At 42.1% G+C, this 25,411-nt stretch overlaps 2 protein-coding genes across 2 annotated transcripts; both read right to left on the bottom strand.

Moving 5' to 3' along the window:
* Nucleotides 1-17,212: 17,212 nt before the first annotated feature.
* Nucleotides 17,213-18,925, bottom strand: LOC143570906 (uncharacterized). Its single transcript, XM_077056427.1, has one exon. It carries the CDS (start codon nucleotides 18,923-18,925, stop codon nucleotides 17,213-17,215), a length of 1,713 nt encoding a protein of 570 aa, XP_076912542.1.
* A 718-nt stretch (nucleotides 18,926-19,643) lies between these two features.
* LOC143570907 (uncharacterized) lies at nucleotides 19,644-20,672 on the bottom strand. Its single transcript, XM_077056428.1, has one exon. It carries the CDS (start codon nucleotides 20,670-20,672, stop codon nucleotides 19,644-19,646), a length of 1,029 nt encoding a protein of 342 aa, XP_076912543.1.
* Nucleotides 20,673-25,411: the final 4,739 nt, after the last annotated feature.

Below are 25,411 nucleotides of genomic sequence, written 5' to 3' on the forward strand. Positions count from 1 at the left end.
ATGGGGAGCCCCTGTCTTGTTTGTCCGAAAGAAAGACGGGACTTTCCGCATGTGTATCGACTACCGGGAGTTGAACAAGGTGACGGTCAAGAACCGTTATCCTTTACCCCGAATTGATGATTTGTTTGACCAGCTTCAAGGATCGAGTTACTACTCGAAGATCGATCTGCGATCTGGTTATCATCAGCTTAGAGTGCGCGAAGAAGATATCACAAAAACGGCTTTCAGAACACGGTATGGCCACTACGAGTTTTCGGTTATGCCTTTTGGCCTAACCAACGCACCAGCCGTATTTATGGATCTCATGAATCGAGTATGCAAGGCGTACCTCGACAAGTTTGTGATTGTTTTCATCGATGATGTTCTCGTCTATTCCAAGAACGAAGCTGACCATGAAGAGCACCTAAGGGTAATTCTGGAACTATTGAAGAAGGAACAACTGTATGCTAAACTCTCAAAATGTGAATTTTGGCTTCGCGAGGTTCACTTTTTAGGACATGTGATCAACGAGAATGGTATCCATGTCGATCCCGGTAAGGTAGAGGCCATCAAAAACTGGGAAGCACCTAAGACTCCGACTGAGGTGCGGCAATTCATGGGACTGGCCGGCTACTACCGGCGTTTCATCGAGGGATTTTAAAAAGATTGCTCAACCCCTCACCGCTTTAACTCACAAGGTCACTAAGTACAATTGGGGTGACGCGCAAGAATCCGCTTTTCAACTGTTGAAAACCAAGCTTTGTAGCGCCGCTATTTTAGCCCTCCCCGAGGGAACGGAAAATTTTGAGGTACACTGTGACGCATCTATACAAGGTCTCGGTTGTGTGCTGATGCAACTCGAGAAAGTTATGGCCTACGCCTCTCGACAACTACGGGTTCACGAGAAGAACTACACGACCCACGATTTGGAACTCGGAGCTGTGGTGTTTGCTCTTAAGATATGGAGGCATTACTTGTACGGTACCAAGTTTACCATTTACACCGACCACAAGAGTCTCCAACATATCTACGATCAGAAGGAGTTGAACATGCGACAGCGTCGTTGGGTCGAGTTGCTTAAAGATTATGATTGTGCCATCAAGTATCACCCTGGCAAGGCCAATGTAGTGGCCGACGCTCTCAGCAGAAAAGAAACAGATAAACCCAGATGGGTGAGAGCATTGCAACTCACGATTCATGCCAGCTTACCCGATCAGATTCGCGATGCGCAACTTGAAGCTTTGAAAGATGACAATCTTCCATTGGAACTCATGCGGGGCATGAACAAGCAACTTGAAACCAGATCGGACGGGGTCCGATATTTCGAGAACCGGATTTGGGTTCCACGATACGGAGAGTTGAGAACTCTAGTTATGGACGAAGCTCACAAGTCCCGATATTCTATCCACCCTGGCTCAGATAAAATGTATCATGATTTAAAGGCACTTTACTGGTGGCCGAACATGAAAGCCGACATTGCCACCTACGTGAGCAAATGCTTAACTTGTGCCAGAGTCAAGATAGAATACCAGAAACCATCTGGTCTACTGCAACAACCGGAACTCCCAATGTGGAAATGGGAACACATCTCAATGGATTTTATTTCGGGTTTACCTAAGACACCGACGGGATGCGATACCATCTGGGTGATCGTTGACCGGTTGACTAAATCGGCACACTTCCTAGCGATTAAAGAAACGGACAAAATGGAAAGACTGACTCGTGTTTACATGAAGGAAGTAGTGTCGAGACACGGAGTGCCTGTCTCAATCATTTCTGATCGAGATTCTCGTTTCACTTCGCACTTTTGGAAGTCGCTGAAAAGCGCAATAGGCACCCGTCTCGATATGAGCACAGCATACCATCCTCAGACGGATGGGCAAAGTGAGCGAACTATTCAGACCCTGGAGGATATGTTGCGTGCCTGCGTATTGGATTTCGGAAAAAGTTGGGAACCCCACTTACCCTTGGTAGAATTTTCGTACAATAACAGCTACCACGCAAGTATTAAGGCAGCGCCGTTTGAAGCGCTGTACGGACGGAAGTGTCGATCACCACTCTGCTGGGCAGAGGTGGGTGACAGCCAAATCACTGGTCCGGAACTGGTACTCGAAACTTCGGAAAAGATTGTTCAAATCCGAAATCGCATGGCAGCAGCACGAGATCGCCAAAAGAGTTACGCCGACAAGCGCCGAAAACCTCTTGAATTTCAAGTGAACGATCGAGTGTTACTCAAAGTCTCACATTGGAAAGGTGTGGTTCGCTTTGGGAAGCGAAACAAACTCAACCCACGGTATGTTGGTCCGTACCGGATAACTGAGCGCATTGGTCCGGTGGCGTACCGACTGGACCTACCAACGGAACTCAGTGGCGTACATGATGTATTCCACGTATCAAATTTGAAGAAATGCCTGTCCGATGAAACCCAAGTAGTTCCTTTGGAGGAGCTGCAGGTGGACGAACAGTTACGTTTCATTGAGGAACCAGTCGAGGTTTTGGATTGGGAAACCAAAACGCTCAAGCACAGCAAGATTCCAATCGTTAGGGTTCGATGGAACTCGAGACGTGGACCGGAGTTCACGTGGGAACGCGAGGATCAAATGATGAAAAAGTATCCTCACCTTTTTGAGGGGCTAACCAAACACAGAAAACCGCGAAACTCGGCAAACCGTCAGACATCACCGGAGGTATGAATTAAATTTCGGGACGAAATTTCTTTCTACTAGGGGATGATATGACAAACTGAAATATTTTTTTTCCTTACTCTTTCAGACACTCATCACGACTTGACTCAAATTTTCGGGACGAAAATTCTTTAACATGGGAATGATGTGACAATCGTCAATTTCAGGTTAACTCCGTTAACTCAACTCCGTCAATTCAAACTTAAAGATCATTGAATCTATAACACACACTTCATTACATTTAAACTAGGGTTTAAATGACGCTTAACACTTACTACATGTGTAGTCTTTCGGGATTTGCACCGAAACGCAAACGAGTTGACGCAAACGATTGAGGAATAAACGAAAAATGTCAACATAATAATTATGGGATAATTATGTGTTAACATATGTGTTACTTGATTACATGGTGTGTAATGCTAGACAAGAAACAAGAACTAAGTTAGTTAAGTTAGAAAAACAACAATTGGAAGTGGAGGGACTTGAGTGTAACTTGTATGTCTATAAATATAACCTTAATAACTTAACCCTAACTCCTTATTATTAACCTCAAGTCCGATTGGCCTCCTTCCCTTGTGAACCCTTGGCTGCCGTCCAATCTATACACACATTCAACCATCAAATCAAGTGTTTGATTGAAGAACTAGGTGCTAGGAAGGTATAATTGATCATCCTTTACATTCTTGTTGCTTGATTTTGATGTTTGTTGGGTTAACCACAAACCCTAGGCTGCCGATTTTGAGTATGTACATAGCTAACATGATTGTTGTTGAATCAATGATGATTGATAACTAGTATTGATGTTGTTACATGTTGATTGTTGTGTCTATGATTTGAGTTCAAACAAAAACCCTAATCTTGTATGTAATGTGAAATTGATGTGCATGGATGGTGTTTATGGAGTCTAGAGAGTTATATGGATGCATGATAGTTCATAGATTGTTATTATGTTGAGTTTGGATGCAAACAGATTCTGGACAGAATGTGTATACGATGTTTAAGTGACTGTAACGAAGTGTAAACGTGAAAGTTGGTTGAGATTGTGGGTATTGCAGTAAACTAGATTGAGTCTAGTTTCTATAAAGTATAAGTTTGTAATTTTTGGACAAGTAGAAGTTAACTTTTATGATTTTACAAAAACGTTGTGCAAAGCTGAGCTGTTAGACCTGCTGTTAGGTTATGTTGTAAATGTTTTATCTTATGAACTACGAGACCAATTGGGTTGCTTCCACTTCTGGAAGTTGACTCATTGAGTTAGGAACCAAACCCAAGTGGTCTTGCATTTATTGGATATTTCGTTTAACGGGAATTGCAAATAACATTCTGTTGTGCATGAATCTGACTGTTATGAGTTTGCTGTAATGATTTGATGATTGTGAGAAAACTATGAGGAATAAAAATGTAATAAAATATGTTCTGGAAACCTAAGACATATGTGCTTCTGTGATGATTTTTGGTAAATTAATTGAGACGCTATGATCGGTGAAATAGTACAATCTTTCTAGTAGGATTTCTGTCTCGGTGAAACTAGCTGCTGAGTTTTGTGAAAATGCATGAAATATGATACTTGCTAATTTATTATCGTGTTATGACCAAATTGCCCTTGAGGGGAATGATTGCAAGATAATTGTCGTGTTTTGACTAAAATGCCCTTGCGGGGAATAACTGCTAATTGATTGTCATAATTTGACCAAAATGCCCTTATGGGGAATAATGGCTAGTTAATTGTTATTTGTTGACCAAAATTCCCTTACGGGGAAAAATTGCTAGTGATGTACATTATGAATACATGACACGTATATGATTGCTTACACATGTGAGGTGTCACAAAAACACTTGTTAAAGTCACACACGATTCACGAACGAAACACGAAACATGTTATGTGCATAGGTATTATGTACCGGGTCTAGAGACTCGATAATATTCCGACACTTAGAAAAATCTCTTTGTTGTTTTAGAACGTTAGAGAGAGTTTTTTGGTGACGCGCATCTTGGTGATTTATTTTGGGAAATTCTTCGCAAACAGTGAGTTTCACTTTCCCCTCTTTAAACTGTTTTCAAACGTTTTTCACTTGGGGGAGATAACATACTCCACAACGCACTTAAAATTTTGTTATAAATTATATATCACTTGTAAAGGCTAAATGGCAAACGAAATATTTGAAGTCCTACACATCGAACCGGTTAATATTTAGAATAGCGAGTCACTGTTGAGTAGTACTACTGGGTTTGACAAACCTCACCCAACGCTAAACTAGACTGGAGGTCGAGCGGGTGTAATTTTGGCTAACACGTACCATGGTCTGGAGGACCTGGTGACAAGGCACTTACTAAACGAGTCAGCTTCGGTGTCGAACACTTATTAATACTTGCTGTATAGACTAGCTACCTATCGATATATAATTTGACATAACACTATCTGGTAACGCAAAACGCCGTAACGTGGTTACGCAAAACGCTTAACGCAAAACGCCGTAACGTGGTTACGCAAAACGCTTAACGTAAAACGCTGAACGCAAAAGCTAAACGATTTATTTTATATAACTTATGAACTCACCAACCTTGTGTTGACACTTTTAGTATGTTATTCTCAGGTAGCCGAGGCGGGCGCGCGGTTTAGGAACATGCATTGATTGAAAACTCTTTTGTCCTGCAAACTTATTTTTAACGATTATCTTTGGTTTTAAGTCGTCCTGCGTGACGCAACTTTTGATTAAAGGTTTTTACGCTTCCGCATTTAAATTACTCGTAAACGTTTTCATGGTTTTGAAACTTTATTTTATGGTTTGATTATAACTGATGATTCCGATCCTGCCAGTTCACACCCTCTGACGGTAAAACTCCGTTAGTGGATTTTGAGGGTGTGACAACAGTCAAGGATTAATCTTATCCAGACCCAGGCTATTCAACGCCTAGTTGCAGAGAATCAGATGCAGTCGTCCCTGCTGGTAGAACATGGAAAAATCATAGATGCTTTGAAGGAGTTCTTGGCATCTCAGGGGGAGACGAGCTGTAAAGGCGATGAGTTGAGGACCAAGAGGAAAAATGATCGAGACGATGATCCCAATGCATCGAAAGGTGCAGGTGGTGAGTTGCCAAGAACTGTACAAGCTCTTGGGACTTCCACAACTCAGGGGAGTCGACAATTGCAGCTGGTGGTGATGATGTGGTGGTAGTGGAGGTTGAGGAGAAGGATGATGACTTTATGTGTGATGATGATGTATTACCGAGTGATGAGATAGAGAAGATTGGTGAACAGATTGTGATTGATGACGAGATAGAAGAGGGAGAGATAGTAGAAGAGAATGTAGAGCATGAGATTCCAGAAGTCGATAACGCAGATATGAGTAAAGAGATGGGAAATGATGAGACTGAATGGGAAGAGCAGCCTAGATGGAAAGAAGGATATGCTCAGTGGTTCGTCAAAACGAAGAAACCAGCGGTCCCTACTATGTTTAAGAAGACTTACAACATTAGAGGATATGCTGAAGCGAGAAAAGGGATTATCTGCTGGATATACGATGAGCAGTTGAGGCTCTTCGTGATTAAGAGATATGATGGTATTCAGTACTTCAAAAGAATGTTGAGATCGTTGAACACACTGCCAGAATGTGAAGTGAAAGACTTAGCCAGATTGGGATTGATAAATCGAAGTGATCATAATATGGCTAGAGTCATCGGGAAGATAGTATGGAAGGAGAGTATAAAGGAAAAGAAGTTTGAGCTGCTGAAACCACAGAAGGGTAAACTTATCAAAGATAAAGATAGAGGGTTAAGAGCAGATGGCAAGCCTTGGATGATTATGAAGTATAAACCGATCCGGTGTTTGAAAGAAGTGCCGATGAAACAAATGCCCAAGGATGTGCTCAAAGAGTTGAAGTGGTGGTATGTAGATTGTGAGACAGCTGAAGCAGTGATGGAAGATGAAGATGAACAAGAGCTTCTGAGAGTCTATGATCCGATGCATCTAGTGAACCTGTCTCGAGCTGATCTGCAGGTGCTGAATGAGAAGAAAATCTTTTATATTCCTGCTTGGAAAGACGAAGCGAGGAAATATCAAAGAGTTGTGTCGGTATGTGTACGAGAAGGAGTGAATGCTTAAAGATGAAGATTCAAGATTGTTGAAGATTACAAGACACGTGCTTGAAGATAAAGAGATGAAGCTACTGCCAAGAGGGAGTCTGTTGGTGCATGATGTCAGTAGTTCAGTGTCTAGTGTCTGTAATCGAGTTTGTAATGTTTTGTATTTGATGTAAGCGAAGTTAGCTAACAAGTTCGCTGATATAGGCGAACTTGTTAGACAAGCGAAGTTAGGGACAACTTCGCCTGAACATGCCAGGCAAAGTTGTCGTGATATATATTGATTAGGTTACGGCTTGATCAAAAAGGATTTTGATTATTCGAGTTTACGAGTCAAAGAGTCCTGTAATCAGTGATTGATATCACGTGTTTAAGGTTGCAATATAACGAGTATTTGTTTATTGTAACGTGTGTTCGATTGTGTTAACTCGTATTGTCTTCTACGCTCGTAACGTCTTACGTAGGGATTCCGCACCTACGTAGAACGAGATATCTCGTGTAGATCCGGCTGGGAACCTACACTTAGTTAGGTAAACTTTGGTTTGTATATGTTCAAAGCATTCGTGGGAAACTTTTGAAGTGGAAGGGTGGTTTGATTTAAGGCGATAGTTTGAGATGGGATACATGTGTTTGGAAACTTGGGGTTGTGTTTAAGGAGGTTTTTTTTTAACTAGTAATAGGTATTAAATTGAAAATATCGTATTTTATATATAATGTTTGAAGCATCCATGAAGATTTTGATAATAAAAATTACAAGTTAATATATATACGAATATATATATTATACAAATAGAATTTTTGAGATCTGAGCGTGTGAATCACAAAATTTTTTTTATAAAGATTACAATAAAATTTTTTGCTTATGAGGAAATTTAAAATACGTAAATTGAATGTTAAAATTTGTTATGAGGTCTCAATATTAAATGATGAATGTCGTTTTTGAGAATACAAAGTTGCGTAATGAATTTTTTTTACCAAGTTCGTTATTTAATATCGTGTAACGAAAATATCACGGTAAGTTAGAATGACCGACATTGTACATCGAGAAATCACGAGTAAACGATTTTTGGTCTTTAAAGTAAAATTTGTTTGAAGTTTTGCTTGAGAGTTTCAAGAAAGTTACAAACTATAAGTTCACGAATTTTCTTGAAAAATCAAAGGAAAACTACCATAAGAAATTTAAAACGAGTTGTATCATAAGATGAAAGTTTTATTGGTGAAAATTTATAGTGAAGCAAAACTGTAAAATTGTTGTAGTATAGATTTTAGGTAATGAGAATTCTGCCATGAGTATTATGTAATATAATTAAAACGTTGTGAAAAGTTTAAATAATTAATATTGTGAAAGGATCGTTCAAAATAAACGGAATAGTTATAAAAAAAATGAAATTTTACACAATTTTTTTTGTACAAGGATTTTAAAGAAAATTTAAAGTTTATATAATAGAAGATTTACTTGAAAATTCAAAGTAACATTTGTCATGAAATCTTTTATTAAATATGATGAAATTTGTATAATAAGAATTTTGTTTATAAATAGTCTTAATGAAAATAGATGACATATTAAAAATCATTGTGAATGGATTGAATATATATATATATATATATATATATATATATATATATATATATATATATATATATATATATATATATATATATATATCGAAGAGGTCGAAATGGATGAAATTTATATAAATAAAATCGTTGTGAAAACAAAATGAGAAAATTGGCGTAAAAACTTTACTACATAAAATCGAGATATAAAAGAATTATTCACAATATAAAATTACCTTTATAAATGAAGACTTGTGATAAGGATTTATAACAAAATAAAGGGAAAAACATTGGGGGAAAACATTTATATAAATCTTTCTTTGACTGACAAGATAGTTTTAATGAAACAATCTAAGCAGAAATGTCTATTATTTGGGATTGTGCCACTGCCATACACACACAATTACAGTTCTCCGGGAACTGACACCTTTTGGAGAACTTTTACTATGACCTCTAGTCTGCGGCCACGAAGCCTTGACTGATAGACAAGATTGATTATGTTTGGATCCAGACACATTTGTACTCGGTCTGAGTTGCTTTTATTTTCTATCTTGTATTTTTAATAGGGATCACGTAATCCCATAAATCTTTATTTGACTGTCTTTGTTTAAGATAAACAACCCGTTTATATTGACTGAAAAAAGGTTTAACGTATTCACCTGTGACTATTTGTTCTGAATGATGTGGTGATCTCGTTTGAAAACCTTTGTGAATGAATGAATGATTGACCTACAATAAAATAGGTTTATATAAATACCCGGATCGTCTGTTAATCCGGCTACAGACCTTTAGTCTGGTTTTGATAGCTTAAACCTTGATTGATCTTTTGTTCGAATGAAATATTTTTGATTTGAAATTTTTCTCTTTATTTGCTAACCATTGGCTCTGTCTCTTCTTCAAGAAGAAATGTTTATGCTATGTTTCTTCTTCAAGAAGAAACGTCATTTATCTAAAACCTTTGTATGTTAAGTCTTATGTTTCATAATAATAAAGAAACACTATCTTAACTATAACCTTTGTTCATAAACTTTTATTAAACATTTCAACTATATCCTTTATATGTAAAAGCTTAGATTTCTTAATCATAAAGAAATTATATTTTTGCTATAATCTTTGTTTATACTATTTTGTATTTCTTAATCATAAAGAAATTTTATTTAATTGTTATAATTTGATCAAGGTCTTAGCTATACCATTGACTAGGGAATAAGCCTTTATTATTTTATTAATATTTTATTCGTGCATTATGCCTACCTTGTTTGGCTTATTATTTTCTAGACTCTCGGGCAGGACTTCAACGCTTGCACGTATATTGAGAATCTTGATCAACAACTCCTCGGCTCGTATATCGAGGCACGCCGGTCTTCAAAACTCGTCGGTACGTACTTCAAGGCGGAATGTCAGGTCGTCTAGGGTCGGCACGGTTTTCGAGGTCGTCACACGTTATGAGGCTGGCACGAAAAACGAGGTGTGCCAATCCTCGGGATTGTCGGCACGAACTACAAGGTGTCGTCGGTATATGGTACGGATTACGAGGTTATAATTGTCGGGTTTGTGGCACGGAAACCAAGGTAGAGAGAGAAAGTATTATTTAGAGAGAGAGTGGGGTGGCGTATACGTGTGAACCCCCTATTTATAGCTGAAAATTTGTCCCATCTTGATATGCGATGGAACCTTTCTATTGGTCATCGCTTATCGAGATGACATGTGTTACTCAGAGAGTGTCACATGTCGCCACGTATCGCGATGACATGTGTTACTCAGAGAGTGTCACGTGTCGCCACGTGGCGTATACGTGTGACTTTCTTAAACACCCTCTGCCATGTGTCGCCACGTGGCGGACACGTGTCATTTTCTAAGACACCTTCAACCACGTGTTGACACGTGGCTTACACGTGTCACTTTCCTATTATCCTAGTCATCACGTATCGCGATGGCTTAATGTCTTGGGTCGTAGCGTATCGCGACACCGCCCTTTTTGGATTTCTGTAACGTTCCCATCGCGTATCGCGATGTCTTCTTGGCTATACCCATCGCATATCGCGATGGGATTAAAATTTTTTTTTAATTTCTAACCCCTTTACTTCTTCTAACTTGACATATTTGGGTCAAAATTTTGGGGATGTCACATTTTGCCACTACAATTTTTTTATTTTGCAATTTTGTTTTGTAATTGAAGTATTTTTATCGTTTCTATTTTATTCTAAAATTTTTAAGATACAAAAAGACATAAAGTAATAATTCAATCTATTTCCATGGGTTAATCAAAAATGACAATGGAATGATAATGATTTATTTCATTCCATTTTCCATTCCATTCATTCTCCATTCACTCCATTACCCCAACCAAACATACCCTTAGGTATCGTTTGGTATGGATGAATAACAGTAATGAAATGAATTGTTTCGAGGGAATGAAAAATGGGTGTTTGGTTAGTCAACGGAATGAAATCAATCATTACACATGGAATCTCATTTCCTCAAAACATTCATTCCCACCCTTTTGTTTTCATTTAATTCTTCTTTCACTCTACTCGCTAAACAATACTGAAGAAACACGGATCCACCCCTCAAGATCTAACACGTTAGTCCGAGGGTAATGGATGAGTATTTTACACGATGGGTTATATAACCTTCTTGGCGCAGACAAGTGTAACCTGCAAAACAGAACACTGTGAGCTCGTTACGAGGAATGGGGGGATTCTCTCGTAACCACCCTCCGACGTGAGAATCAGTACTTGATAGTACAAGGTAATATAATTTGATAGTGATAGCAGAAGAAAGTATATCCGTTACCATTTGGAGGTTTAGCGGTATTTATAGCCGGAGGAGAGAGAGTGTGGCTGACCACCTTGTCAGGTATTTCACCATTACTATTCCCCGCTCGTGCGGTCGTGGTGGTTGGTGGAAGTTGGTGGGCATCATGGCTTTTTGACAAGGACGTGATTGTACTGTCCGTACCGTCCTTTATGTGTTGTCCTATCCCCATTGGTTTGGCGTTTATCCCTATGTGGGTCACCATCTTTTTGTCCCATGCTGGTGGGACTTTTGCATTACCATTCCCGATGTGTCAGGAAAAGGTTATATTGGACTCCACTCTTCGCGCCATTCACTACGCCCGGCGTTAGTGATTTCCTGGCGCCTAGTGTTCCGCCAAGCTTATGCAATTAGTTTTATACTTTGTCAAATGGTGGGTTTCATACCCTACCTCTACAAGTCCCCTAGTCCATAGTCGCCCTTCTTTCAAGAAGTGGGGTCTGTGGACTTATCATGGACTTTTCGTTGTCACCTCTTTTCCTTGTTGGTTTGGTTTATTTTTTTGGGTAATTCCACATATTTGGCGGGTGACTTCCTTAATCGTATCCGCTGGTTAGCAGTTGATTCATGTTAAGCCATCCCGTTCGTAGCTTATTTTGGCGAGTGATTTATGTTAAATCATCACATGGCGTAGCCTATTTTTTGGCGGGTGATTTATCTTAAATCATCCCATGATGGCGCCTATTTTGGCAGGTGATTTATCTGAAATCATCCCATGATGTTGCCTATTTTGGCGGGTGATTTATCTGAAATCATCCTATGATGGCGCCTATTTTGGCGGGTGATTTATCTGAAATCATCCCATGATGTTGCCTATTTTGGCGGGTGATTTATCTGAAATCATCCCATGATGGTGCCTATTTTGGCGGGTGATTTATCTTAAATCAAATCATGATGGTGCCTATTTTGGGCGGTGATTTATCTTAAATCATCCCATGATGGTGCCTATTTTGGCGGGTGATTTATCTTAAATCATCTCATGATGGCGACTATTTTGGCGGGTGATTTATCTGAAATCATCCCATGATGGCGCGTATTTTGGCGGGTGATTTATGTTAAATCATCCCATGGCGTAGCCTATGTTTTTGCGGGTGATTTATCTTAAATCATCCCATGATGGCGCCTATTTTGGCGGGTGATTTATCTTAAATCATCCCAGGTTGGCGCCTATTTTAGCGGGTGATTTATCTTAAATCATCCAATGATGGTGCCTATTTTGGCGGGTGATTTATCTTAAATCATCCCATGATGGCGCCTATTTTGGCGGGTGATTTATCTTATATCATCCCTTGTTGGCGCCTATTTTGGCGGGTGATTTATCTTAAATCATCCCATGATGGCGTGTATTTTGGCGGGTGATTTATGTTAAATCATCCCATGATGGCGCCTATTTTTGCCAACACTTATCTTTTGTTTCCCTTTATATGGATGACATGTAATATGGCGTGGAGGAGTGAATTAAATTCAGGTCAGTGAAATGACTGTTGGAAGTGACAGTTTGACGACGGTTGCTCTGCCCTGCAGACTTTTTGCTTGTGTCAGGCGAGTGGGCGAGAATCCCAGTGATGCGCCCAACTGTAACACATATCCTCTGCCACCCTATTATCTTGATGCTTTCTAATTGGGCCACGTGTTAATTATCCCTTTTGTATCCCCGTCCCTCATTAATTGCAATTAGTATAAATAGGGGGAGGTTACACCGTTTTAAGCACCATTTCTCACCGTTTTCTTTATCTCCCATTTTCTTTCCCTCGATCCTTCTTTATTTTATGGATGAGTCTTCCCAAACCTCGAGGAATAAGAAGAATAATTCCATGGAGTTCATCGGTTGTCGCATTTCCGTCGAGGACTTCAACGATATTGTCAGGGTGTATAATTTTGGCCCTGAGTATGAGCGTGAACTGCCTGCCCCCGGTAGGTATGCTCGAGAGGCTCCTATCGGCAAGATTGCCGTGTACCGGGAGTATTTCTTTTCGGGCAATCTCCGTTAGCCCCTTACCCGGTTTTTGGTGGATGTTCTGGGTGTTTTTGGGCTGCATCTCAGCCAGATTCATCCGTTCGGAATGGCTCGCCTTCGCCATTTCGAATACACCTATCATTGCCTCGGCATTACTCCGACGGCTGATAGGTTATCAGCTTTTTACCGGTGGTGTTTCGCCCAGGGATGGTACAACTTGCATACACGCCCTGGTGCAAAGGCTATTGCCTTAGATGCACCACCCCATTTGCATGAGTGGAAAAGTGTGTTCTTCTACGTGTCTGCTCGTGTGGTGCCGCATTCCATGTTCTTTACGGATGTAAAGGAGCTTCCTGAGCCGGAAGTGGCTCCTTATTCCGGTTCGGACTGGTTCACCACTTTGCAGGCTAGCCTGTCTCCTCTCCGTCATTATTCGGAGCGCGCGTTGGTGTAATTCGGCATGAGTCGGCTTTTGTACCGGTCATTCTTAATGGCGGTCAAGGTTAGTGTTTTCTTTGCTTTTGCTCTGATGTATATTCTATTTAGTAGTATCCTAACTTGTTTCTCTTAGGAGGTGGACGACCGCATGCTCCTCCTGCAACCTGCACCTAAGGGCGTTTAAGATGTTAGGGCGAAGGGAGTTAGGTCCCCGTGAGGAGCCGATCCTTACTTGGACCGCTCGAAACTTTGTGTTTCCCCTTCCTATGGGGCAATCATCTGCCTCGCGGCCGCTGCCACCTCCTAACTCTGTTACCCTTCAAAGTGGTAAGTTCAGCTGCTTTAATCACTTTACTTTGCTTATTTTGCTAATGTTTCATTCTCCTTTTCAGGTAGACGATCTAACATTGTCCGCCTTCCTAAGTGCAGTGATAGGGGGGCACAACGCAGTGGTGGGGAGACGGTTGCGTCTCCGATAGACGCCGCCGCAAGAGACGTCGTGGATGATGACGATGATGTCGTCATAACCTCCACCGTTCCCTTTGGGGCTCCAGTGTCTTCTTTCGCTTCATTGATTGAGGCACTTGGTTTGAGTGCCAGCATGGTGTGTTCCCCAACCACCTCCGCACAGGTTTCTGTTGGCTTTTCCTCGCCAACATCTTCACAGCCTGTGGTTGCTGTGTCTGCGCTAACCACAACGGTTGTCACTCCAATTTTGGTGGCGCCTGATGTGATTTCTGCAGCTGCAGCTTCTGGAACCGTTGTGGATACGAATTTCGTATCTACCGGTCCATCTTTCTCTTCTTCTTCTTCAGCGGGTGGGGCGTTCACTGTTCCACCCCCATTTGGGTCCCACCCCTGTGATTAATGAAGATGATGAAGAGATGCTCCGCACCGTCAAGAAACCTCGTCTTGGCGGGTTTGTCAAGTGTGGTCTTGTCAAATCGTCAGGTATAATTTTTGCTACTCTTTCTTTTGTCTGAGCTTGACCCTTTCTAAAGTCGTTTGCTTATTTCAGGCGTGCTGGCGATTTCTTCATCGACTGTTTTTCCCGCCACTTCTGGCGTTGCATCTTCTCTGGCGGCTCTTTTTTCCAGTCTGCCGATGATGACAAGTGTTGGCAGCTTGTCTGAGGCTGGGCCTACTGTACAGATGCTGAGTTTGCCGATGATGGCGGGTGTGGTTGGCTCGTCTGAGGCCGAAACTATTGTGACGACTGTTCGTGCGCCAACTGGGTCAATTCCCGTTGTCGCACTACCTGCTTCGTCTGTGCAACCGATGAAGGCGATTGTGGATGAATTTCCTAAGGTTAGTCTTGAATCAGCGGGCTTCTCTATTGCTAGTTTTTTGAAATCAAGACAGTCCTCACCAGACAAGACTTTAATTCTTGATGGTGATGAAGCTGTGCCACTGCCTCCTTTCGCCTTGGTGCGACGGTGTAGGGTAAATTTTTCGAAATCCCAGGCAGTAGCAGTGGCGGATTGAGTGGATACTTGAGTGGGGGTGTGCTAGATGTGGATATGGACCCCCGCGACTCCATGGAGGAAAGTCAAGTGTTTCGCCCTCGGTGGAAGGTTAACTGTGGCGCCAAGTTTGAGGATCCTGCCACTTGCTCTGAATTTTTGGAGTATGCGGTTCCTCCTGGTGAGCGCATCGCTCGTAAAATCCAGCCCCGGAGTAGTTTGTACTCCGACGCCGCTTTTCGCCAAGTCCAAGCATTCTCTTGTTTTGCGGAGTTGCTGTGCGAGAACCGTGCCCTTCATGACGACAAAAGTAATTCCGGTGTTCGCATGAGTGAGATGGAACATTTGGTGAAAGATGCTGAGGCTGGCGCTTGGAAAGCGGGTAAAGAATCTTCTGATCATCGCCAAGCTTTAAGAGATGCTGAAGCGAAATTGTCTAAGGCTGAGGCAGACCTGGCGGAGTCTCTCCGCGACCGCGCCGCCCGCTATAAGGAGTTTGAGGCTGCCTGCATGAACTGGCGCTGATCTTGCGGATGCACGCAGCCGCGCTGTTGCTGCCAAGTAGGCTTCCGCTCGACTCGAGAGTGAAAACGATGATCTTCGCAAGCGTATTGAAGAGTTGGAGACGGAAGCCGCGGTGAGGAAGGCGGATGCAGGTAAGTTAGCTGACACGCTGGTTTCCAATGAAGAGACCATTAAAGTTTTGACTTCTGAGCGTGCTGCTGCTGCTGCTCGACCGCGATTGGTTGTTGAAGCATGCTATTTGCAAGGTATTCCTCCGCTTTTTTGCTTCCTTTCTTGTTCCTTCTTTGATGGTTTTTCTTTTTTTTTTCTTTTTCTTTTTGCAGGTTGCTCAACGCATCATTAGCGATGATGATTTGACGCGTTGCGTTGGAACCCTTGTTAATGCTTCCCAACAGCTTGGTCACAAGGCTGGATTTGAGGATGTTATCACGCATATGCGTGACAACCTCCCACTTGAGGCCTACGCTCTTCATGCCATTGATGTTGAAAAGGAGTATTCCGTTGCTGAGATGGAATATGATTCTCTTACATTTCCTATTCTTTCCCAAGATGCTCAGTACGCTAAGGAAGAGAATGGCGTGCAGCTGTTGAGGAATTTGCTCGAGCCTTCGCAAGCTGGACCTTCCGCCGCTCCTGCTGGCGGTCAAGAAGATGACGCTATCGTTGACTCTGGGAAGAGTATCAACGATGTAGATTAGGTTTTTTATTTTGTCTTCTTTCTGTTTTTCTTTTATTGTTGTGCGCGGGCGTAAGTGCTCGCTTGTAAATTTTTCTATGAATGAAAAAAGTTTGTTTTGTGAAATGCGGAGTATCGTTTCCATTCAAATTTGACCCTTGGCCTGTTTTTACAATTGGAATCGATTTACATATAACACCTTCGCAATTGTGCTGCGTTCCATGTTCTAGGAATCGCTGAGACATCGAGATGCATCAGAGTGTAGGCGCCTTTTCCCAATACTTCCTTGATCTGGTATGGGCCTTCCCAAGATGGCGCTAGTTTGCCTTGTGGTTGTGCTCTTGATGCCTCGTTTTTGCGAAGGATGTAATCTCCGATATTGAACTCACATATTTTCACTTTGGCGTTGTAATACTTTTGTAGTTGGCGCTTGTAATTTTGTTCTCTTATTGCAGCCAACTCTCGACGCTCTTCGAGAAGCATTAGGTCTAGCCTTCTTTCTGCGACGTTGTCCTTCGGTATTGTGATTCTTGGCGACGGAATGCCAACTTTGGCGGGGATCATTGCTTCGGTACCATAAGTTAGGCTGAACGGCGTTTCTGCGTTACTTGTATTATTGTGCGTTCTTATGGCCCATAGTACGTGAGGTAGCTGATCGACCCATCCTGATTTGTGGTTTGCCAATCTTTTCTTGATTCCGCCCACGATTGTTCTGTTGGCGCGTTCTACTTCGCCATTCCCTTGTGGATGAGCAACAGAGGTGAACGTCTGCGTGACATTGAGCTCTTTCAACCATTTTTGGATATGTTGGTCAACAAATTGTGTTCCATTGTCGCTGACTAAACTCATGGGTAATCCAAACCGACAAATTATAAATCCACAAATAAACTTCTTGATGCTGGTTGCGTTGATTGTTGCTACGGGCTTTGCTTTGATCCATTTTGTGAAGTAATCGATCGCTACTATCAAGAATTTCACGCGGCCTGGCGCCTCTGGAAATGGTCCGGTTATATCAATTGCCCATTTCTGAAATGGCTAAGAAGCTGTTACCGGTATCATGGAGTTTTTTGGACGCAGGGTGTTTGGTGCATGGCGCTGACAAGCGCTGCATTTTCTCAATTCTTTTTCGGCGTCAACATGCATGCCTGGCCAATAGTATCCCGTGTTCATGATTTTGGCAACTACCATTCTTGGACCTGCGTGTACGCCACATATTCCTTCATGGATTTCCTTAAGCAGATAATTTGCGTCCTGTGGGTCTACGGATCTGAGAAGTGGTCCCAAGTATGATCTCCTATATAGGATGCCTTCTTGAATTGTGTAATTTAATGCTTTATGGCGGATCTTTCGCGCGTCTGCTCTCTTTTCTGGTAAGATACCTCTCGCGAGGTAATTTATGATTGGTGTCATCCAATTTTTCTCTACTTCTGAACAAACCAGAACTTCTTTGTTCATTATTGACGGCGTGGCTAGGACTTCAATGCGGACGTCTTTTGAGAGGTGCTTGAAACCAACAGATGCAAGCTTGCTTAAGGCGTCAGCCTGTTTGTTCTCACTTCTATTGATGTGTTTGACCTTGCATGTGGAAAAAGTTGCCATTAGTGCCTTAACTTGCGCTAGGTATGATGCCATCTTATCTTCCTTCGCATCGTACGATCCTTGAATTTGGTTTGCCACTAACATGGAGTCTACATGTGCTTCCAAATGGTGGGCCCCTAGCTTTCTAGCAATTCTCAACCCTGCCACTAATGCTTCGTACTCCGCTTCATTGTTTGTGCTTTTGAATTCTAGGCGTAATGCGTACGTAAAGTGTTGTCCTTCTGGGTTGGTTATCTTTAGGCCCGCTCCAGCGCCTTCATCATTGGAAGCTCCATCTGTGAACATCGTCCAGATTTCATCCTTCTTTTGGTCCACAGGGGTTTCGATTTCTTTTTTGCATTCTTCCTCCTTTCCTTGAGGGATTTCTGCGATGAAATCAGCCAAGACCTGGCCTTTGATTGCTGGCATTGGTTTGTATTCGATGGCATATTCTCCGAATTCTATTGCCCACTTGGCAAGCCTCCCAGACAATTCTGGCTTGCTTAGTACATTTTGTAAGCGAAAGTTGGTGAGAACATGTATTGGATGGCCTTGAAAGTATCTTCTCAAACATCGCGCTGTCTGGACCAAGGATAAGACTAACTTTTTCAAGGTGGAGTATCTTGTTTCTGCGTCTGCCAGGGTGCGGCTTATGTAATTAATGGGCATTTGAACACCATTTCTTTCCACCATCAAGACTACGCTGACTGTGTTTTCTGATGCTGCTAAGTATACAATTAACGGTTCTCCAGCTTTGGGGGCTGTGAGTGTTGGGAACTCTTCCAGTCGTGTCTTGATTTCTTGGAACGCTGCTTCCGCTTCTTCCGTCCATCGGAATTGGGACTTCTTGAGGCAATTTCTCAAGGTTGAGACAAACGGGAATGATTTTTCAGCATGACTAGACAAAAATCTATTCAGCGCGACTAATCGGCCGTCAAGCGTTTGCACCTGTTTGACCGATTTCGGCAACGGCATTTTTCGCACGGCTTCTGGGTTGTTTTTGAAACCTCCGTTCATCACGATTACTCCCAGGAATTTTCCTTCTTCCATGCCAAAGGAGCATTTTCCTGGGTTAAGCTTCATGCTTATCGACCTTAGAGTTTGGAAGGTCTCCTCAATATCTTTCAACATGGTTCCTCTCTTCTTGCTTTTGATAACGAGATCATCCATGTAGACTTCAAAATTTCTTCCAGTTTGAGGTTTGAATTCTTTGTCCATCAACCTCTAGTAAGTAGACCCAGCGTTCTTGAGGCCAAATGGCATCATTTTATAAAAATATGATCCATTGTTCGTTCTGAACGCCATTTTGTCTTGGTATCTTGTCGCCATGTGGATTTGATGATACCCTTTGTAAGCGTCTAGAAAGCATTTGAACTGAAAGGGTACTAGCGCGTCAACTTTAAGATCGATCTCTGGAAAGGGGTAACAATCTTTTGGGCACGCCTTGTTGAGATCTTTGAAGTCAATACACATGCGCCATTGGCCATTTGCCTTGGGTACCATTACTGGGTTTGCCACCCAAGTTTGGTACTGAATTTCTCGGATTATACCTGCATCGATTAATTGCTGGACTTGCTCATCACAGGCTTTTGCCTGCTCTAGCCCCATCTTTCTTCGCTTTTGCACCACCGGGGTGAAATTTGGGTTAACTTTCAACTCATGTTCCGCTTTGCTTCATGGGACTCCCGTCATGTCCGCTGGGGTCCAAGCAAAAATATCAACGTTTTTGAGTAATAATATTTTGAGTGCCGCGCGCGTTCCTTCTGAGATGGTTGGGCCAATGGTTATGCTTTGCTCTGGGAATTTTTTGTTGAGGGTCCATTTTTCCACTTCTCTGATCTTACTAGTTTTCAGCATCTTTTGTGGCGGTGCTTTTCTTTCCGCCATGTTACACTCCTTGTTGGCGTGGATCATTGCTATCCCAGTCGGGGTTGGTACCCTTACTATCCCGTGTGCTGTTGACGGGGGTAGCGTTGAAATCACCAATGGCTTCTCTTCCCAAGATTATATCATACTTTGGGTGAGGGGTTTCCATTACTAGGAAGTCGATGTTTTCCATTCGTGAATGGAGCCCATCACTTAGCTTGACTGGGAATGTCAGCTGTCCCAGCGGGTATGCGATACTTTGGTTAAACCCCGTGATTGGGGTGTTAACTGCTGTCAATCGACTTTTGTCCTCTTCGTCTACCAGGTCGAAACACTGGCGGTACATGATGTTGGACGTTGCTCCTGTGTCCATAAAGAAACGCGGCGTCCTGTAGTTACCGAAAATGGCTGTGATCACTAGGGGTGCTTTCTTGTTCGCCCATCCTCGTACTCTTGGGAAGATGACTTGCTCTTCTTTCCACGGCGCCCATTCTGTTCTCCTTTTCTTGTTTTGAACATTACTGTAAATCATATTAGCGTGTAGATCTTTGATCTTTTTCTCTGGTTTTCCGCCATCTCTTGGAGGTGGGCGTCTGTACTTCCCTCGTATGTTTCTGACAAGGTGATCCAATTTGCCATTTTTGACACATTCTTCGATCGCGTCTCTCAAGTTAATACACGGGTTCGTTGTATGGCCATGTTGTTCATGAAAGTCGCAATAACTTTTCATATCCGTGTCCGGCCCCTGTTTAACTGGTGCTTGTTTCTTCAATTGGATCCCTTCGTTGTACATTATATGTGCTGGACTTTTTGTCAGCGGGGTCCACCTGGATCCATTCGTTTGGGGCGTATTCGATTGACCTTTTTGTCTTGTTTTGGATGGATCGAATGTGGACTCTCTTTCGTTGTTCAACCTTGACCATACGAAGGACATTCTTTTGCCCTGTCGGGCCATGTTAATGTCATTTCTGGCGTCGTTCTTTGCCAGTTCTTTTTCCAAACTTTTTCCATTCGCGCGTACCTTTTGGCTGCAGTCATAACATCGTCCCATCGTTGCGGCATGCCATCTCTGCCCGTAAGGTTACGTATAAGATCGTCACCCTTTACATTTTAGCGAAAGGCTGCTCGCAAAAGTTCTTAACTTACGTCGCCGATGTTCAAGCCTTCTTTGTTAAATCTAGTGATGAAATCTTCAAGCGTTTCGTTGTCTCTTGTTGGTACATGTTTGTCAGTAGTTCATAGTCTTGTAATTGTAATCGAGTCTGTATTGTAATTGTGTATTTGATTATGTTTTTGTTTGTGTAACTAGCGAAGTTGTCAACAAGTTCGCTCAGGCGAACTTGTTGAACAAGCGAAGTTGTCAACAAGTTCGCTCAGGCGAACTTGTTGAATATGCGAAGTTACAGACAACTTCGCCTGTGGCGAAGTTGTCGTGTATATATTGAATGTTACAGCCGAATCGTCAAGGTTGTTCGTTTAGGGTTTCAGTCAAGTGTTCGAGTTTAAGCAGACGTGTTTGCTAGTTCCAGTGTCTGTAATAGTGACTACGAGTCACGTATTCGGTTAATAATATTACGTGTTTGATTCATTGCTTGTGTTATTCTTTATCTACACTCGTAATCTACCTACGCAGGGATTCCGCACCTGCGTTGTTAGAGAACATCCCGTGTACGATCCGTCCAGGAACCTACAATTGGTATCAGAGCCAATCGGCTCGATTGTGAGGTTCGGGATTTCACGCGGGTGTAGTTTCGTCTCGTTTGACCTATTCGCGAGACGTATTTTTGTTGGGATTGTGTTCTACTAGTGCTTGACAGTCATTTTCAAGCCTTAGCATTGATCGGGAGCTTCTGGTTTGAAGAAAACAGATCTGGAAAAACTTCCAGGTTCATCGGGCGAACTTGCTGATCTTCAGGCGAAGTTGTTGAATTCAGGCGAAGTTGCCGTCACTGGAATTAGGGTTTTTGGCGAAGATATAAGGTTTGGCGAAGTTAACCACAACTTCGCTCAACTCATAAGTTCGCCTTAGCGAAGTTATCCGCAACTTCGCTTCACACTTAAGTTCGCAGATTTCATAAGTTCGCCTTAGCGAAGTTATCCACAACTTCGCTTACTACCCAAGTTCGCTCAACTCATAAGTTCGCCAGAGCTAAGCGAAGTTAACTTTAACTTCGCCAATTCAAGCGAATTAAAGACCTCAGCGAAGTTCTCTGTTCAGCGAAGTTGACCTTCAAGCGAAGTTATCCTTAACTTCGCTTACTGAGCTGTTTTAATATTTTTTTTTTTTTTTTTTTTCAGGTTTTTCAGGTTTTACAAGGATGTCGTCGATCAACATCTCCGATTTGGTCAAGATGGAAGTTGAGGCAGGGTCAGCCACTAAGGCCCCGAGGTTGATGAAGGGAACAGACTTCGTGGCATGGAAGGATAGATTCATCCAGTACATTAAATATCAGGATGCCAAAATGTGGGTGTGCATTCAAGATGGATACATCCCTCCAACCATGCAATACGAAGGACGTGACGTGGTGAAGAAGTACAGTAAAATGGAGGACGAAGAAAAGAAAATGTATGAGGCCGAGAGCAAGGCCCATGCAGCGATAACAATGGCACTTCCTCAAGAAGTTCTCCATACGTTCCGAAAGTACACTTCTGCAAGAGAGCTTTGGGATGCTCTGGAAAACAGATTCGAGGGGAACGTAGGTATCCGTGCCTCAAAGATTAAACTCTTGAAGACCCAGTTCTCCGTCTTCAAATATTTGAAGAATGAATCTTTGGATGATATTATCACCAGATACTATCATCTAATGACAGAGCTTAGCAATTACTCGATTGCCTACCGAGAAGAAGAGATCGTCGAAAAGCTTCTCGATGCTCTCCCACCGAAGTGGGAAATGTACACCGTCCTTATGAGGGAAGACAGAGACTTTCCTAACTGTGATTTGGAAACTGCAGTAAACAAGCTCAGAACTTATGAGCTCAATATGGTTCGAAAAGAAACACCAACAGACCAGATACAAGACCCTGGTATGTATGGTGCAAAGATTAACTCAGGCTCAAGTTCGAGACCTGAATCTGCAGCTTTTTACTCAAAAGGGGAGTCAGGTCCCGACTTTCCTCATGATGGAAACGTTTCTGTAAACACGAATGGTGATGTATGTTTCGTTGCTGGAGGATCTAGTACTTCAAAGCCTCAAGCAACCACAAGTAGTTTTTCTGTAAATGCATCAAGCAATAATTATACCAAGATGCCTATGAGTGTAAAATCTGCTGAAGAGCAGTTTGCAGTCTATGCTTCATTTATTGCTTCCTACGAAAACTACATCCAGGGGAAGATTGTGGACCCTGCTGTTCTGGATGAGGATTATGACCAGATCGATGCTGATGATCTGGAGGAGATGGACTTGCAATGGCAAATGGCCATGATAGTGAGGCGAGTCAAGCGTTTCATGAATAAAACGGGGAGAAAGTTCGTTGGTGGTCGGCCCGGGTTCGACAAGTCCAAGGTAAGGTGCTACAATTGTCAACAGTACGGGCACTTTGCCAAGGAATGCAGAAATGAGAGGGTTGAACGTGGACAAGGTCGACCTACACAACACTCAGGAGTTAACAGAGAGATAAATGCCATGTTGACCAGAGAGGCAGGAGAGTACAACTGGAATCAACGCCCAAGTGGTTCTGGTGAACATGCTAACATGGCTGAGACTGAAGCTGAAGAATGTGAGAAGGTTGAAGAAACAGAGAAAGCGAATGAAGAAGAAACCGCTTTCATGGCAAATGACAAGGATAATCGCTCCGAGGTAAGTCTTAAGACTGTTTGTACTAGTTGTGAGAATTTGTCTGAGCAACTCACAACGATAACTGATCAGTATGTCAAATTGGATGCTGAATTTAAAACGATTAAAGAAGATCACCATTTTACTAAAGCCAGAGAAAACAGTTATAAAATTAAAATTAAGGCTTGTGAAAAAGACATTCAAAGTTTAAAAACCAAACTTGCTGAGAAAGTAGAAATTATTGATCTTAGTTATGAAGTTTTGGAAGAAAAAACTAAAGTGATTGCTGATCGGGATAAACAGATTGCTGACCACCAGGTAAAGGTGGTGGAACTGAACCGCAAACTTGAGCAGTTCAGGAATTCCTCGGCCATCCTTGATCACCTCGTGAGTGATCCAGGTACCTCTGCAAAGAGGGGAGGAATCGGATATCACGAAGTTCCACCACCCTTTAACCACAATTATACTTATAATCCAAGTGTTCAGAAATCTGTCGATTTCGAAGTTCCTCAGACAACTCCAATCAAGATTACAAAACCAAGTGTTAGCTGTGGAGAAACAAGCTCGAATGTTTCTAGTGTGAATATTTCTGTATCAAGTCCAGTCTCATCAGATTCGGATATGTTGTCCGAATCTGGTCAGACAAAAGAGAAGGTAGGTTTACCCACCGATGGAGATAAAAATGAAGTTTCTAAACAGAGTTCTCCACTCAATCCGTACGTCCCACCTTATGTGAGACGAACGACTGGTAACACTGCCTCTACATCCAAACCAACATTTGACAAGAAAATGGAGAGTAGATGTTGCTTTAGATGTAACAAGTTAGGACATCTAGTTGCAGATTGTCCTTTGAAACCGAGATTTAGAGATGTGAAGCCAAATAAAAATGAGAATAAGCGTCATTTTGTTCCCGCTAAAAATGAAAACGTTAAAAAATGCCAAAATGTAACGAATTCAAATTTTCATAAAAACCAACCTCATTTTTACAACCAAACCACAAGAAATAACACTTTCTATTCTCAAAGGTTTGGAAGGCATTACACTCAATCTGCAGGGAGATTCCCTAACAGGACGTACAGAAATTATCCTGATGCTAACTTGAGAAAGCCAGGATACGGGATGTATCGATCCAAGACCAATTGGTCTTGGGTCCCAAGATTCTAACTCTTTGTTTTATGGTGCAGGAACAGTTGAACAGGGCTGCAAACAATCTTTGGATTGTAGATAGCGGCTGTTCCAGGCACATGACAGGCAACAAACACTTGTTGCACGACTTAAAACCTGTTCAGGGAGCTAGAGTTAGTTTTGCTGGTGAAAGCGGAGGAAGAATAACTGGGAGAGGAACTGTGTCAAATGGGAGAATGACACTTGAAAATGTAAACTTTGTGGAGGAATTAAAGCACAATCTGCTGAGTGTGTCGCAGATCTGTGATAAAGAATACACTGTCCATTTCACTAAGAATGAAGCGATTGTATTGAAGCCTGGTTTTCATATACCAGAAGAATGGATAGTAATGAAAGCTCCACGTGAAACGAATACATACGTGATGGATATGAGGTCTACTGAAATGGCCACCAGAGAATCCTGTTTAATGACAAAGGCAAGCGAATCAGAATCAGAATTATGGCACAGGAGAATGGGACATATTCATCTTCGTAAGATGAACTTCATTGTCAAAAATGGGCTTGTGATGGGCGTTCCCTTAAAGAGTTTTAACTTTGAAGATAAATGCATAGCGTGCAAGAAGGGAAAACAACACAAGAAAAGCCATCTCACCAAGACGATAAACTCTATTGTGAGAATAACTTTAAGTGCAAGAGAGATGAAAAGGGGATTATTGTGAGAAATAAGGCGAGGCTGGTTGTTAAAGGTTTTAATCAGCAAGAGGGTATTGACTACAATGAGGTTTTCGCTCCTGTTGCCCGGTTAGAAGCGATTCGATTGTTTTTGGCGTTTGCTGCTTTCAAAAAGATGAAGGTGTTTCAGTTGGATGTAAAGAGTGCGTTTCTTAACGGG

This window comes from Bidens hawaiensis, unplaced genomic scaffold, assembly GCF_021521415.1.
Source record: "Bidens hawaiensis isolate Kalapana, Puna unplaced genomic scaffold, B.hawaiensis_p1.1 tig00025174_1, whole genome shotgun sequence".
In the NCBI taxonomy this organism is placed as follows: domain Eukaryota; kingdom Viridiplantae; phylum Streptophyta; class Magnoliopsida; order Asterales; family Asteraceae; genus Bidens; species Bidens hawaiensis.

Coding starts and splice junctions, on each gene's coding strand:
- LOC143570906 (XM_077056427.1), bottom strand. CDS start 18,925: ATGGATGATCTCGTTATCAAAAGCAAGAAGAGAGGAACCATGTTGAAA.
- LOC143570907 (XM_077056428.1), bottom strand. CDS start 20,672: ATGGGACGATGTTATGACTGCAGCCAAAAGGTACGCGCGAATGGAAAA.